This window comes from Chanodichthys erythropterus, chromosome 21, assembly GCF_024489055.1.
Source record: "Chanodichthys erythropterus isolate Z2021 chromosome 21, ASM2448905v1, whole genome shotgun sequence".
NCBI classification, from domain to species: Eukaryota; Metazoa; Chordata; class Actinopteri; order Cypriniformes; family Xenocyprididae; genus Chanodichthys; species Chanodichthys erythropterus.
The window spans coordinates 35,876,851-35,889,952 of record NC_090241.1 but is presented as its reverse complement, the minus strand read 5'-3'; the positions used below and the strand labels follow the sequence as shown (position 1 = coordinate 35,889,952).

At 37.9% G+C, this 13,102-nt stretch overlaps 1 protein-coding gene across 1 annotated transcript in view; it reads left to right on the top strand.

The window, feature by feature from the left end:
• Positions 1 to 466: 466 nt before the first annotated feature.
• The window catches only part of znfx1 (zinc finger, NFX1-type containing 1), a 32,257-nt gene continuing 19,621 nt past the window's right edge, over positions 467 to 13,102 (top strand). The window contains exons 1-7 of the mRNA XM_067373936.1: positions 467 to 851; positions 3,906 to 3,991; positions 4,085 to 5,583; positions 5,680 to 5,966; positions 10,114 to 10,352; positions 10,449 to 10,571; positions 10,886 to 11,034. Coding sequence (XP_067230037.1) covers positions 3,925 to 3,991; positions 4,085 to 5,583; positions 5,680 to 5,966; positions 10,114 to 10,352; positions 10,449 to 10,571; positions 10,886 to 11,034 — 2,364 coding nt within the window. The 5' untranslated portion in view covers positions 467 to 851; positions 3,906 to 3,924. The remainder of the gene's footprint in view (positions 852 to 3,905; positions 3,992 to 4,084; positions 5,584 to 5,679; positions 5,967 to 10,113; positions 10,353 to 10,448; positions 10,572 to 10,885; positions 11,035 to 13,102) is intronic.

Below are 13,102 nucleotides of genomic sequence, written 5' to 3'. Positions count from 1 at the left end.
GGCGTATTTTCATGAGTTTTGCACATTTCAAGTGGGTATTTTTGGTTGATTTGCTCTGCCACAGTAGATGTGTGTTGTGCATTAGTGTTGTTGAACAGCAATTAGCAGGCTTTGCTACTGGTTCTCCAAGGATTTACCTGTATTTGGCCTCTGTAGCTTGGGATGTTTTGCTCTGCATCTCAGTGCTTTGCATGCAAGCCACAACATTTTCTCAGAATAGGTTTCAGTTTTGTGAAATGGCCTCGGGTGGGATTTAAAGCGACAGTTCACCCAGTCCTCATTTATTCACCCGCAAGTTGTTCCAAACCTGTGTGAGTTTCTTTCTTCTGCTGAACACAAAAGATATTTTGAAGAATATGACTCCCATAGTTTGAAAAAAAAAAAAAAAAGTCAATGGAGCCCATCAACCCATATTCTTCAAAATATCTTCTTTTGTGTTCAGCAGAAGAATGAAACTCATAGAGGTTTGGAAAAACGTGATGTTAAGTAAAAATTTTTGGTGAACTGTCCCTTTAATGTTGGTCTTTTCAGGATATGCATGCTTTATTTAATTTTATACATAATAGAGAATCACTTTAATTTTAATTTTGTCCTCAAATGGGCATTAACAGTGTACATCAGTGTGTTCTCTTATTGTTACTGTTGTATATCCTGTGTGGCAAACTCCTCTTTAGCCTCAGTCTGTATCTCACCACGGCAACCGGCTTTTGTTTTCCGTTCATCACTTTCGGTTCTGACTCAGTGAAACCGGCTGATGTGATCCGCCCTCCGCCGCGAGAAACGAAACTAGACCGGTATTTAAAGACTCTGATGAGATGAAAGACGCACTGATGTGAAGACAACAGAAGCAGGTGAGTGCTTAACATCATCCTAAAGAAGAACCGCTTTGTTTACAATATTATTTGTATTTTATATCTAATGTCATTTCCTGTCGCCGCTGTTTTTATTCGTCTCAAAGAAACCAGTTTTTAGCCTGTTTTGTTTTTGACATCCTGCTTATTTCCGGTATATAGACAGTGCGCAGTCATTTCATTTTAAATGCATTTTTTTTTTTTACGAAAGGAAGCGAGTAATATTCATTTTACAACATATTGTAACATTATAATAAACCATTTGAAAAAAAAAATATAAACGCATGTTATTATATTGCATGCGTATATATATATATATATATATATATATATATATATATATGTATGCATGCATGCAATATAATAACATGCGTTTATAATTTTTTTTTTTAAATGTTCATGCATGCGATATTAGGTTCTGTAGTCTGTTAATATATAGGCTAGGCTACTATAGCAAGAAATGAAACTGATCGTTCAGAGAGGAATATCAAGTGACATTCATCTGCTGTTTACCACATGATCAATTGCTATGCGTAATGCTGATCAAAACACATTATACTTGCATGCCATAGGCTATAGTTTAAAACAGGAAATGCTGACAGATTGACAACATAAGCATTTTGATTATCTTGTTTGTGAACAATGACACGAGGACTTTTCATTCTGATGCCACTGATATATATTCATTGGGATAAATCAATATTTAGGTAACACTTTAGAATACTGATCCTTCATTAATTAATAAATACACAGAAACAAATGAATAATGCATTATTAACACTCTAGTAACTACTATTAACTAACAAGAAACTCTGATGAATGAATTAGTTAGTAATAGTGCTCAGTTGTAGGTGGTAGTTCACTATTCACTAATCAGTAAGTTTTTTTTTTTTTTTCATTCCTCCCAGAGAACTACTAAGAACTACTATATACAGGCTCATAATTAACATGAATAATGCATAATGTATAATTAATTCTTAAGTGAAGGTCATGGTAACACAATAGTAATGACTGAAGTATTACCAAATACATAAGAAGGAATTACTAATTATTTGGATCAGTATTCTAAAGTGAAAAACATGATAACTCTCTAGTAACTACTGAAGTCATTGTAAACTTTTGATGTTTTTGTTCCTCGAGTTACTACATCCTTCTAAAGGAACTACTAATTATTTGGATCAGTATTCTAAAGTGAAAAACATGGTAACCTACTAGTAATTACTAAAGTGTTACCGAATATATATTAAGGAATTACTGTACAAAAACATCAAAAGTTTACAACGACTTCAGTAGTTACTAGTTAGAGTTTATTGTTAGTTAATAGTAGTTAATAATGCATTATTCGTTTGTTCCTGTGTAGTTATTCATTAATGAAGGATCAGTATTCTAAAGTGTTACCAATATTTACTTTTGAGAGATTAACTAAGGATTTTGAACAGGTTAGTTTTTGCATGGTGCTGTTTGTACAAATGGTTTCAAGTAATGCACTTATTGGGACTCTGCAAAGAACCAACTCTGTGCATGTTCTGCAAGACCCCCCTTTCCATTAAACATATTTTATTGGACTGTTCAACGTTTAATGCAAGTAGATCACATTTTTATGTAGTAAGCTCACTTAAGCACTTGTTTAGGGACCCTAGTGAAAAATAAATATTTGAAATGTATTTGAAATACATTTATTTCATGCTAAATAAACTACAAATACATTTTACATATTATGTACTTAACCCTTAATGGTCCCTTTGTTGTACCGACGATTTTGTCCCTCGGGGTCAGATAGACCCCAAACGTTTACAGAGCGATTGCATAAGGAAATATAAATTTTTTATATGATAAACTATATATCACTTTTTTAATTTACTTCTCATCTATGCATTTATGCTGTGTTTTTGTGGATATTTTGTAATTTTTTTTACCTATTTACTGAACAATTACTTAACCATGTCATAAATTGGCTTCTGAAAAATTGATTTTTAATTAAAAAAAAACCTTTAATGATGAACTTAATTAAATCTAAATTGTATTTGGACATTGCTCCATGTGGTAGGGATAGAATACTACCATCTAGAGGTTTGTGGAAAAAGTTCATGGGTTATAGTTAAAGAATTATGGTGCAATGGCCAAAACTTTCCAATAGAGGTCAATAGAGGCTCAATATTGACTGTGTGTGTTTGTGTTTATGTGTGTATATGTGTGTGTGTGTGTGTGTGTATGAGATAGAAAGTTCTTTCCACTTTGTGTTTATAGTCAAGAACCAGACCTTTAATTTCATGTAAAATCTTTTCATATTTAGGCCAGTTTTGTTGATTTTATTTGCCAATTTCTAGAAAATGCTCTCTGTTGCAGTCACACACATGTGTGTGTTTGAGTGTGTATATGTGTGTGTGTGTATGAGTTAGAAAGTTCATTCGACTTTGTGATTATGGCCAAGGACCAGACCTTTATTTTCATGTAAAATTTTTCATATTTAGGCCAGTTTTGTTGATTTTATTTGCCAATTTCCACAAAAATGCCCTCTGTTGCAGCCACACACGTGTGCGTGTCTATGTGTCTGTGCATGTGTGTGTTTGTGTTTATGTGTGTGTATGTGTGTGTGTGTATGAGATAGAAGATTCGTTCCACTTTGTGTTTATAGTCAAGGACCAGACCTTTATTCACATGTAAAGTTTTTCAGATTTAGGCCAATTTTGTTGATTTTATTTGACAATTTCTATAAAAATGCTCTTTGTTGCATACACACACATGTGTGTGTTTGTGTGTGTTTGTGTGTGTGTGTGTATGAGATAGAAAGTTCGTTCCACTTCGTGTTTATAGTTTAGGACCAGACCTTTATGGAAATGTAGAACATTTCAGATTTATTCTGGATTTATTTTTATTTTTTTGACAAATTATTTGAAAAAAAATCCTTTTTTTCATTTTCCCATTCATTTTCAATGTGGGGTCAATCTGACCCCTAGGGACTAAATCGGTGATTTTTATATAATTGGAAATTATAATTATCGGAAATTATATAACATTGTCTTCTTCATTATCTTGGGTATAATTGCCTTGCAGAGATATTAACAGCTGTATAATGGTCAATCCAAGAGGAGGAGGACAACAAAGAGGAAGGGGAGGCTTCCCTGGCCCTCAAAGAAGAGGTATCTGTCTTTTTGCTACGTTACATTCCGTCTTCTGACTTGTCAATCAATATGCATCCTCATTAATTATACAACAAAATTTTATTTTAACAGATGGTTCTGTGCCTTGTCAAAGACAAGCAAGTGGGTCTCCTAATCGAGGCAGAGGGGGTGGCCGAGGGGAGGGAGGAGGAGGAAGAGGAGGTGGAAGAGGAGATGGAAAGGGTCGAGGTCACCAACAACCTGGTGAAAGTACAAACAGCCAAAGGGAAAGATGGCGGGATGAACAAGCACAAGGTGCAAGAGGAGGTGGAGGAGGAGATGGAAGGGGCAGAGGACCAAGGAGAGGAGAAAACAAGCCACATCATCAGGGGACTGCAAATGGGATTGGTGACCACCGTCCTGTGATAAGGGGACGCCCAACAAATGCACCCTTACGAGCATTTGCAAGACCTGGTTTTGGGTTCACTCATCAAAATTTTGTTAATTATTGTCTTCCGGATTATCTGAATTCAAGCAACCGCTCCGAAAACACATACCGCCAACAAGCCAGTGGAAGCATGACTGGATTCACAAGTCAGAGTCGGTCCAAAAGTTGTTCCCGAGTTGGTCCTCACGGTGAAGAACGTCAAAGAGGAAGAGAAGAAACTATGAGAGGTAGAGGGAGTCATGGGAGAGGCAGAGGAAGTGGGAGAGATGGCACACCTAATGTACGCAAACTGGGGTATAAAACACTCGAAGGTCTACTGGAGAAAGAAGCGTCTGAGGTGGCCATCACCCTTTCAACTAGCAGTGGGCTTAAAAATCTGCTTGCGGAAGATGAGATGAGAAGCGACTTGGTGCAGCTGATCTGTCAGGTCCTCTGCAAGGCCTTCCGGTCCCGAATCGACCGCAAGAATGTGCAGCACTTGGCCAGTGTCGTCAAGGACTCCTCGTTTTTCCGTAACAACCTGCCGCGCCATGTGGCTGGAATGATGTTAGAGTACGTGCAGGCTCGAAGGGATCAGTATCCCCAACATTTGAGCAACATCATCAGCCTTCTCTCGGATGTCCTCAATATGTTTCCACAAAGCTCTGTCCAGTCTGTCTCAATGTTGTTGGCTCTTTTGAAACCAACCGTCAACCAGTTGCGTGCCTCTGGTGTGGATATTCTCGACAGTACCGATGAGGACTTGGAGAGGGTGCAGGATTTGGTGAAGCATCTCCAACAGAAATCAAGGGAAGGCACCTTGCGGTCGGATAAGTACTCCCTCCTAGCAGATGATGAGGATGCCCCACCTGGAGAGGAAGACTTCAGGGTGATGAGCGTCTATCCAACCTTTGATGAGTTCCACCTGGACCAGAAGCCTTTCCTGAGACCCAACATTATGTCTCAAAGCTTTCCTAATGCCCGCATCTATCTAGACACGCACTTCCGACTTCTGCGTGAAGATTTCGTGAGGCCACTGCGAGAGGGCGTCAAGAAGCTCCTTGATGATAATCTAGATGGAGTACCAATAAAAAAGAAAACTTTTGATGACATTAGAGTTTACAGTGACACCCGAGTGCTTTTGCCGCTCTGCACATCAACGGGAATTGCCTACAAGGTGCAGTTTGACCCACGGCCTCTTCAGGTAATCACAAATGGCGTGTTTCTTTTCTGTTGTCCGAGACAACTCAATGTCCTCTGTATCTGGTCAGAATCCTAATCATGTTCTCTCACCATACAGTTTGTCCGATGGGAAAATTCCAAACGTCTTCTTTACGGATCCCTTGTCTGTCTCTCCATGGACAACTTCCAAACCTTCCTGTTTGCCACTGTGGCCGATCGGGACCCTAAGCTGCTAAGGCACGGAGAGGTGAATCTCTCTTTTTCTTCTGACAGCAGAGCCAGAATGGCCATGGTTCAGCCCTCAGACTCCTTCCTGATGGTCGAAACCACGGCTTACTTTGAGGCCTACCGATACGTCCTAGAAGGTCTCCAGGAGCAAGACGGAAATGATGTTCCCTTTCAAAGGTACGCAGGTTTGAAGTAAATATAAGTCCTGTTTACTTGTGAAAACTCTGTAGTTGGTTGCTATTTGGTTGGTGTTCTGAATGTTTTTTAGAGTGTTGTTTTGTCCAGTGGTTTCTAGGTAGTTTCATGTCAAAAGAGCTCAATGCCAAGTCAAATTCTTAAAGGATTAGTTCACTTCCAATTAAAAATTTACTCATCCCCATGTCATCCAAGATGTTTGTCTTTCTTTCTTCAGTCGAAAAGAAATGAAGGTTTTTGATGAAAACATTCCAGGATTATTCTCCTTATAGTGGACTTCAATGGCGTCCAAACGGTTGAAGGTCAAAATTACAGTTTCAGTGCAGCTTCAAAGGGCTTTAAACGATCCCAGATGAGGAATAAGGGTCTTATCTAGCGAAACGATTGGTCATTTTCGAAAATTTTTTAAATGTATATGCTTTATAGAAACAAATGATCGCCTTCCAAGTGCTTCTGCCAAAACTGCACTTTCATATTCTTCAAAAAGCTTACACTGTATGTCCTACGCCTTCCCTATTCAACTTACGGAACGAACACAGTGCCAGTTCATTCAAATGAAGGCGATCATTTGTTTATATAAAGGATATACATTTACAGTTTTTTCCAAAAATTATTGATCGTTTCGCTAGATAAGACTTACTCCTTGTCTGGGATCATGTAGAGCTCTTTGAAGCTGCACTGAAACTGTAATTTTGACCTTCAACCGTTTGGAGGCCACTGAAGTCCACTATATGGAGAAAAATCCTGGAATGTTTTTATCAAAAACCTTAATTTCTTTTCGACTGAAGAAAGAAGGACATGAACATTTTGGATGACATGGGGGTGAGTAAATTATCAGGAAAATTTTATTTGAAAGTGAACTTATCCTTTAAGAGTCTATGATTGGGTCATTATTGCAGTAATTATTATGTTTCTAGCACGTTTTATGTTTGGCAACAGTTCTTCTAACCCTAACTGATGGAGTGTGTAGCTTTTAATTTCTTAAGCAACCATGTAGGAAGATGTATCTTGGCCATATTCCAGGATGGCAAAGCCAAGATTCATCAGGCTCAAACTGTTAAAGAATGGTTGGGAGGGAGCATGAAGAATCACTTTCACACATGAATTGGCAAAAAAAATCTTCTTGAACAAAAATTGATGGAAATAAATCAAGAGCTGCATCAATTTTTGGTCAAGATCTTGTATTGAATTCATATGTGAAAGTGATTCTTCATGCTCCCTCCCAACGGAATTTGAGCCTGATGAATCTTGGCTTTGCCATCCTGGAATATGGCAATGACGTTTCTTCCTACATGGTTATTTAACCCTTAAATGCATACCTCGGGTCTTTAGTGCCCCGGTATGTCATTCACTACCCTCCTCCTCATTCATTTTTTAAAATTAGACATCAACCATCTTGGTGTTCCTCAATCAATTCATTATAAAGAATATAACAAGAAAAAAATCATAAAATTCTAAAAGAATGCCTATTTTTGTATCCATTTTTTGTAAAAATTGTATAGGGTCGCAAACGACCCGACGTATGTATGAGTGTATGTGTATTTTTTTCTGCAAAACAATAATTGAATCTTAGATGACGGAATAAGTGCAGTTCACCTTTATTCCACAAGGTGGCAATGTCTGATACACAATGCTGAAGTGACGACTCATTTAGACAGAAAACGAAATAATAAGAAAAACATGAAATTGCTCAACGATTTACTGCAGAGCAAGTACTGAACGCAATCAAATATGACTGTATCTGTTACTGGATGGATTTGGTGAAGCTGTTAGCGATCGAAATATTGATTTTGAAGATGTTGAAAATTATATAATTTTGAGAATACGTTTGAAATTGCGAATGGGTTCGTATTCCTGACCTCAAACATAAAACTAGAACATTATTTGCTGAATTAACTGGGAAATGAGCTCTGACAAGGACAGTGTTGATGGCATAAAACATCTGCTCAAACTGAGCCCTTTCAAGCTCCAAGAGGTAACAAAATACGATTTATTTTTTTCTTCTGCAATTGTTACTCTAATATCAGAGGAGTTTTATATTATCGCAACAGGTAGAGATCCTTCCGTGTTAGATATAGACCCGGGTCGATAAAGACCCGAATATGTAAGAATTATTGGAGAAACAGTCATGCATTTAAGGGTTAAAGGCACAATATGTAATTTTTCGCCACTAGAGGTCGCTTATTCAAAACAAAGGCATTGCTTGATGACGCCTTGATTTCGTGGAATCATGGGAGGTGTTGTCTTCACGTCTTCACAGCCGGTGGAAAAGAATCCGAAGGGGCTCAGGCAGAAATCATATTAATGGATGAGCTAATTTAATAACATTACTTTAGTATGAAGCAGGGTGGGGCCGAGAGCCATTGGAGCGGAATGAGCGATTGCTAATGAGAGAAGAGTGCGACACATGACTCGAGAGCAGCAGAACTTTTATTGACCACTTCTGCTTCTTCCATTCAAGCGTATGTGGAGCTTGAATGGCGCTGTTTATCATATTAGATACATCAGTGTGTTGAAAGATGTTATAATGCTACTGTGAGACACTTGTTGCAAGCTGCAATAAGCTCGATTGATATTAGTCATGGTAAAACATGGTACTTGCGGTAAATCAAGAAAACTAGATTTAAACAATAAAACTTACTGTGTTGAGCTATATAACAATGAATAGTTTTCTGTCAATGAACATATCCAAACAGTTGCTCACCTGTCTAATAAAACTCATAATATATAAAAGAGTCTACAAAATAAAACCGAAATCGAGGGTAATGCGGGTATGATGTCACTGACACGGTCCGTGTCCTGGTTAAAATTGCTTATTTCTCTGGATTTAAACATCTTTGGAAACATTTGGGATACTGTAACATTGTTCCGTTGGTTTTTGGATATCTTAATCCACAAATCTTACATATTGTACCTTTTAGGAAATGAAAAGCTACACACTCCATAAATTAGGGTTAAAGGTGCCCTAGAATCAAAAATTGAATTTACCTCAGCATAGTTAAATAACAAGAGTTCAGTACATAGAAAAGACATACAGTGAGTTTCAAACCCCATTGTTTCCTCCTTCTTATATAAATCTCATTTGTTTAAAAGACTTCCAGAAAACACGCGGATCTCAACATAACACTGACTGTTACGTAACAATCGGAATCATTAATATGTATGACCCCAATATTTGCATATGCCAGCCCATGTTCAAGGCATTAGACAAGGAAAGGCAGTATTAATGTCTGGATCTGTGCACAGACAAGGTAAGCTAGGAAGAACAACCGCGAAAAATGGCAGATGGAGCAATAATAACTGACATGATCCATGATAGCATGATATTTTTAGTGATATTTGTAAATTGTCTTTCTAAATGTTTTGTTAGCATGTTGCTAATGTACTGTTAAATGTGGTTAAAGTTACCATCGTTTTTTACTGTATTCACAGAGACAAGACTGTTGTTATTTTCATTTTTAAACACTTGCAGTCTGTATAATTCATAAACACAACTTCATTCTTTATAAATCTCTCCAACAGTGTAGAATTAGCCGTTAGCCACAGAGCATATAGCCTCAAACTCATACAGAATCAAACGTAAACGTCAAAATAAAAACTATACTCACATAATTCGAAGCATGCATACAGCATGCATGACGAACATCTTGTAAAGATCCATTTGAGGGTTATATTAGCTGTGTGAACTTTGTAAATGCACTGTAATATAGTCGAGAGCTCGTGTGGCAGGGAGCAGGCGAATTAAAGGGGCGGCGCGCTGCCAAAATCAGCGTATAGTTAATGATGCCCCAAAATAGGCAGTTAAAAAATAAAAAAAAAAAAAAAAATCTATGGGGTATTTTGAGCTGAAACTTCAGACACATTCAGGAGACACCTTAGACTTATATTACATCTTGTGAAAAAGCATTCTTGGGCACCTTTTAAAAGAACCGTTCCCACACATATAACATGCTAGAAACATAATAATCACTGCAATAATGATCCAGTCATTTGCCTGTTTAAATCTAAACGTTTTTGTCCAGGCAGTGTAGGTTCCAGGTCTGAACAATAGAAATAGTGATGCTTGACTTGGTAAACCCTGATTTTTACATTTTTAATGTAGGTAATGTAAACGTGTGTGTTGTTTTAGGTACATAGTGGAGTGCAGCACAGATGTAGATCCTCCAGCTTACCTTCGGGTAATGGGAAGGTCATACGATCTGTCGTGCATTGTGGCAGAAGGGAAGGAGAAGATTTCACCCTTCAACCCCCTGACTCCACACGCCTGGCCTGATGAGGAAACAATGGGTCTCGATGAAAGCCAACTTCAAGCACTTAAACTGGCCTTAACCAATGAACTGGCCATCATACAGGGGCCTCCAGGCACAGGTGACTAGATATCTCGTAATGGTTTTGCTGTGCAAAATTGTTCTTTTTGAAACCTGGAAAATTTGAAGATCCTTTTTTTTGTTTCCTTCTTTGCAGGGAAGACGCATGTAGGACTAAAGATCGCTCAGGCTTTGCTAGAGAATCATGAGGCCTGGTCAAATGGTTGCCCTATGCTGGTAGTCTGCTACACCAATCATGCACTTGACCAGTTTCTAGAAGGTAGAATAACAATGTTATTTATACAGTATTTATAAGAGCCTGTTGCTGATTTTCACTTGCTTTGAGGGTAATAGCATGGACACAAACAAGATTCCTGTAGGTCACAAATGAGATCTCTCAGTTGTTTCTTTGAGCCAGTTATAAGATTAAATGGAGAAGCCTCCTCATGATGTAATTTCACACGTCATGTGTCTCAGAAGAGATTCTTTGTGATTCTTAGAAGACTTTGAACTTTATGGGTACTTTATGGCTCAAACTATAGCTCTACTGCTTAATTTATGAAATAATGCAATATTTCATAACTTATGTCCTAGGTATCCATGGCTTCTTAAAAACTGGTATTGTAAGAGTTGGAGGCCGAAGTAACAGTGAAACTCTCAAGAGTTTTGGTCTGAGGGAGCTGACCAGGGCGTCAAACTTCCGGAAAAGTTTGCCACAGCACCTGAGGAAAGCCCATCATGAGGTGAGGCCCATGTCATCGACATAACTCTTATTTAATTGTGACTTTTCTGTGTTTTATTATTTTATTTCATTTTATTTTATTATATTAGTCTATTGTTTCTTAGGACTGTCAGTAGAATAAAAATAATTTGATTTCATTTTATTTTATTATATTATTATTATTATTATTATGGCTATTATGATTTCTTAGGACTGTCAGTAGAATAAACATAATTATTTTATTTTATTTTTTCCTAGGACTGTCAGTAGAATAAAAATAATTGTTTATTTTATTTTATTATTTTATTTTATTATACTAGTCTTATTAGGGCCCAAGCGAAAATTCGCGCAGGGCCCTCTTGTTCTTCTAAGGATTATTAGGGCCCAAGCGAATTAAGCGCGCAGGGCCCTCTTGTTCTTCTAAGGATTATTATTAGGGCCCAAGCGAAAATTCGCGCAGGGCCCTCTTGTTCTTCTAAGGATTATTATTATTATTATTTTTTTTTTTATTTTTTTTTTTTCCGTCTTCCGGGGCTTTTTGGGGGCCTTAACATGCTCAAAAACTCTTGAAAATTGGCACACACATTGGAATCCGCGGCCATTAGGACGCCGGAGAGGCTGGTACCCGGGCGTGGCAGGGGGGCTCGACAGCGCCCCCTTGAAAAAAGTCTGAAAATTTGGTCCATATATTAAACATGCTTGCACGTATTAGTATGAAACTCGGTACACATATAGACCTCATCGGGCCGAACAACTTTCGCGCTCTAAGTTAATCGCCACGCCAACAGGAAGTCAGCTATTAAGGGTTGTTTGAAAAACGCATGCTCTGGAATTTGATATACTCCTCCTAGACGATTAATCCGATCGCCACCAAACTCGGTCAGCATGAAGTCAAGACACTGATGATTAAAAATTGCCAGGGGGATTTTTGATATCTCGAACGGTTTGGCCGTGGCGAGGCAACGAATTTATGGCGAGAAAAAGGAAACAGGAAATGTGTTATAACGTCTTAATACATATATTGATCTTTATGAAACTTCACGAGTGTGTTCGTTATAGGAGTCTGATCACATGGATGTGACTATTGTGAGTCAAAGTTATAGCGCCACCAACTGGCAGCAGGAAGTGTATCACTTTTTGAAATGTTTTGAGATCACCCTCTTATTTTTACCTGATTTGCTTCAAACTTCATCAGTGTAATGTCAATACACAGCAGATGTAGACCTATGACAGGATTTTTGATATTTGAAATATTGCTGCCATGGCAACAGGTCAAACTGTAATAATATTCTTGAGTGTTTTTGAGGCTCTTAACATGCTTCAAATTGCATGAAACTCGACACACACATCAATATTGTCAACCAGTAGACATGGACAAAGCCATAGAAATGGGCGTGGTGGAGGGGCTCAGTAGCGCCACCTTTTGACAAAAGTGGGGGGGTTAGTTTTTCCTACAGTCACCAAACTCGGTACACATATTATTCTCATCAAGCCGGACAATTTTCTAATTTACATTCATTAGCTCCGACCAACAGGAAGTCAGCTATTTTGGTTTGAATGTTAATTTTTTGAAAAAACAGGCTATGAATTTTATACTACTACTCCTACAGGGTTTATCCAATTTACACCAAGCTTTTTTAACTTGTTGCGAACACATTGAAGTTGTTTAATTGCAAACGGATTTTGGATATCTCAAACGGTTTGGCCGTGGCGAGGCAACGAATTTATGGCGAGAAAAGGGAAACAGGAAATGTGTTATAACTTCTGCATACATTGATTGATGTTTATGAAACTTCAGGAGTGTGTTGGTTGTAGTAGTCTGATCACATGGATGTAACTATTGTGAGTCAAAGTTATAGCGCCACCAAATGGCAGCAAGAAGTGTATCACTTTTAAAATGCTTTGAGATCACCCTCTTATTTTTACCTGATTTGCTTCAAACTTCATCAGTGTAATGTCAATACACAGCAGATGTAGACCTATGACAGGATTTTTGATATTTGAAATATTGTTGCCATGGCAACAGGTCAAACTGTAATAATATTCTTGAGTGTTTTTGAGGCTCTTAACATGCTTCAAATTGCATGAAA